We start from the raw sequence: 3701 nt of genomic DNA, 5'->3' as shown, positions 1-3701 counted from the left end.
ATACAACAGCGAGAATCGGAGTGATCTCGTCGTATTGTTTTATCTTCGTTGTTTCAGCAGTTGGAAATGGTAGTGTTGGATTAATAGTATACAAGATAAAGACCATGAGGAAGCCAATCAATTTTTTCATTGTCAACATGGCCATGTCAGACCTTCTCTTTCCGGATAAAAAAGCCTAGAGTCAAGGTCATCTCTAACAGTCCTTCTCAGCACTACACTCACCCGGATGATCGAACTTTACTTAATTATGATATGACTCCTGGGTTCAAACCATTTGCCGTTTATATCTATGATACTAATAACAGAGTAATGGATGTCGAATATGTAGTCTTGGTCATTTTCCCAAAAAAAAATCGTTTCCCTCTGGAGTGTATGAAAGTAGTGTAAGAAGTCAACATCTTAATCACGAAAAGAGTAACCATCTGTTTATCTTTTTACATTGTTAGCCGATCAAAACATGAGTGTTTGGGAAAAAATGATGGTAAGTGATCCGTAAGTCACGGAGTAGGTTGCTATACTTTCAGAGAAATATTCAGAACAAGTAAACAGTAAAGGAAATGGTAGGTTGAAAAATAAGTGACAAAAAATCGTTAGAAACCACTGAATTAATAATGTAGTCTTCATTCATCTGGCAGTCTTCAAATTTCAAAATCAAATTCGAATTGTTTCAATTTTATCAATATTCAAATCACCCTTAAAAAGAGAAATAATTGATTTCTGTCTACTTAAAAAAAAATGAAGAAAAGGTACTTTTTAGTCTTCTGGTTTACCACATAGGTGTCTGGTTGACAGAAAGTTGTGTCTGAACACGATAGCTAGATAATTTTAAAAACCTCAAAAAGACCAGTATGAGGTTTTAGTTGAAGTCTAGTCTTTGATGGAGTTGGCGCGCCATTTACCAAATAAAAATAAAGGAAGAATCCGTCTCAGGAAACAGATAAGATTATCATTACTTTTTGTCATTTTCAAGTCGGAGATACAAAGTAAGCTCCGTTTTAAATATCCGGCAAGGCCACAGTCGGTCGCCGAAAGCCATGTGTTGTCTCGCGGGTAACGTCGCTGACTCGAATGAAGGGAAATAATAAAGGGAAAAAATAGCGTGTGCATTTAACTTTATAACGAAAACAGCCTGCGTATCGAAGGTCGTCTAAAGGCATGAACAAGGCAAACAACAGCTCAACCTGCTCCTATCCATTGACTGATACAACAGCGAGAATCGGAGTGATCTCGTCGTATTGTTTTATCTTCGTTGTTTCAGCAGTTGGAAATGGTAGTGTTGGATTAATAGTATACAAGATAAAGACATTGAGTTATAGAATCAATTTTTTCATTGTCAACATGGCCATGTCAGACCTTCTCTTTCTGATATCCGTGGGCATTGCAATAATGCTAGCGTTCAAGCCCAGCTCATGGATCTTTCGCGGGAGCTCGGGCGATACAATGTGTAAAATAAAAGAACTACTACCAAGCTTCTCTGTTGCAGTCTCTATTCAGAGCCTGGTTCTAATCTCAGTCGAGCGATTTGAAGCTGTTGTTTTCCCCTTGCGTTCACCAATCATCAATTTAAGCCGATGCTCGGTCTTTATTATTGTTACATGGATCGTCGCTATAGCGATAAATTTGCCCAAATGTCTTGCCTGGAAACTCAGTAAACATCCTGAAAAAATTGCATGTGAGCTGCATTGGAACCAGATGTTTGGAGAATCATCTTCTCATGCAAATTACTTGCTGGCAACATTTGCTGTGTTATTTTACTTCCCGGTTGTCTTGATAACGGTTCTTTATTCCATCATTATTTGCAAGCTGCAGTCACAGATGACACCAGGGGAGACTTCGCTCCAGGTTCAGAACGAACGAGTTAGAAGAAACAAGAACGTGCTGAAGATGTCAATCGCTATCGTGATTGCCTTTGTTCTGTGTTGGGTGCCTTGGAGTATCGGTGCCATATTAATAGAATTTGATGTTAGTCTGCCGTGTGGCTTTTTCATCTTCTGGATTACGGACAACGTCCTTCTGGTGTCAAACAGTGCTATCAATCCTTGTATATGTTTTACATTTAGCAGGAATTATCAGATGAGTTTCAAAAAAATATTGAAGTGTTTTCATCTCACACAGCGCCAGAGGAATACTGAGCAAAATGAACCGAACTTACAACTCGTACTATCGAAACGACATGGTTTCCTTGGACTTTCCATGAGGGAAAAACGCTTTGATTACGTTACGACTGAGGCAATATGACAGATACACGCTTGCAACGTCGTCGGAAATCTTCACAGGTGGGTTGGTTCGGGAGATCTGGATTTCAGGAGACCTCAATTGAACTTCGATATTGGGATCGAAACATGCTTCGAAAGCAGCTTCCTTGTAAAGATCAAATTTGATAATTATATGATTCAACTGCTTCTGAAACATTGGAAAACTCTAGATCTTTTTCTTGATTTCCCAACAATCCATTCTTGGCATATATTTAATATTTCCAAACGGATCCTTTTATGCAAGTACTGGTGGTTGTAAAAACAACAAATGTTGGATACTAGCGTAACGTTGAGAATGCAGAGGTGACCTTCTGATTGACTTTTTTTTTTTTTCCCCTCCTTTCCTTTTTTCCTTCGTCGCTATAGTCGGCATTTTGTCTTTGGATTTTCTTTTTTCTTTTTTTTATCACAATGCGATTAATTATTCAATGCAAATTTTATATAGAAAGTTTTATGCGTGGATCGATCAGTTGCTTTTTGCAAATTCGTGGAAACAAGGTCTTTTAAATTGACACAATTTCGGCAACAACGTTATTTCCACAGTAGAATGACTTTTCCTTAAAAAAAAATAAACTGTGGTGACTTTGAGTCACATATGTCAATTGGATGCACGCTTTCTCGTCAAACTTTGCCTGCACATAAATTCAATTTTGTTCGATCGATGTAATTTTTGCTATCGTCACATAAACATGTAAGAAAAGTAATCCGCAGAAGCGCAACAAGGCAGAAAATACGGAAATTTGAATATTTACATGACATCAATATCATGATCTGAACAACTACCGGATAAAGTCTTGTATTGCTCACTATTTAAGTAAAAAAGAATTTCCTCCGTGTAATTTCTTTAAGAGCAATATAATTAAAACATTTATTACCTCCAATTCGCTGGTGATCCTTGGAACCTCGGATTTGCTCTCAGCACTACGATTTATTCACGAATGGCACAATTTGTTTTCCTCTAGATCGCAGCTTTTTCCTTGCCAATGAGACTGCAACACTAACGAAAAACAACCAATCACATTTCAAAAATAGTTTAAAATAACCAATCGAATTAGAGGAAAATGAAAGACATAAATAAAATAGTGGTACTGTATAAAATCCTGTATTTAAGTGATTAAATTGTGCGGTTTCTGGATGTGTGTATGATTTTAGACCCAATTGCACTCCATTCAGTTCAATTAGTGGTGACAAGTGAAATTAGGACGTAATTTGACTCGCGTTTCGTCCAAAATGAAATAATTTCCCGAGACTTTAGGCTAGGGAAATTATTTGATTTTGGACAAAACGCAAGTGATATTATTCCTTAAGTTCCCGAGTATACCATTTGATTAGCTATAAATATCATGGATGATAAATAACGTTCATAAGAAGCGGGTTTTTTTCAAACCTGCACGCAATGTTGGCACCGCCGGGAAAAGTTGGCACGGCAACATTGTAATTTCACAC

General features: G+C 37.4%; 1 protein-coding gene across 1 annotated transcript in view; it reads left to right on the top strand.

Annotated features, from left to right (window-relative positions):
• Window positions 1-3136, top strand: part of LOC138051757 (QRFP-like peptide receptor) — a 15953-nt gene extending 12817 nt beyond the window's left edge. Inside the window, exon 5 of the mRNA XM_068898008.1 lies at window positions 447-3136. Within this exon, the coding sequence (XP_068754109.1) occupies window positions 1156-2238 (1083 nt within the window). The 5' untranslated portion in view covers window positions 447-1155 and the 3' untranslated portion in view covers window positions 2239-3136. The remainder of the gene's footprint in view (window positions 1-446) is intronic.
• The last annotated feature ends 565 nt before the right edge of the window (window positions 3137-3701 follow it).

This window comes from Montipora capricornis, chromosome 6, assembly GCF_036669925.1.
Source record: "Montipora capricornis isolate CH-2021 chromosome 6, ASM3666992v2, whole genome shotgun sequence".
In the NCBI taxonomy this organism is placed as follows: Eukaryota; Metazoa; Cnidaria; class Anthozoa; order Scleractinia; family Acroporidae; genus Montipora; species Montipora capricornis.
Note: the sequence above shows the minus strand (reverse complement) of the source record. Positions and strands in the feature narration are given on the sequence as shown.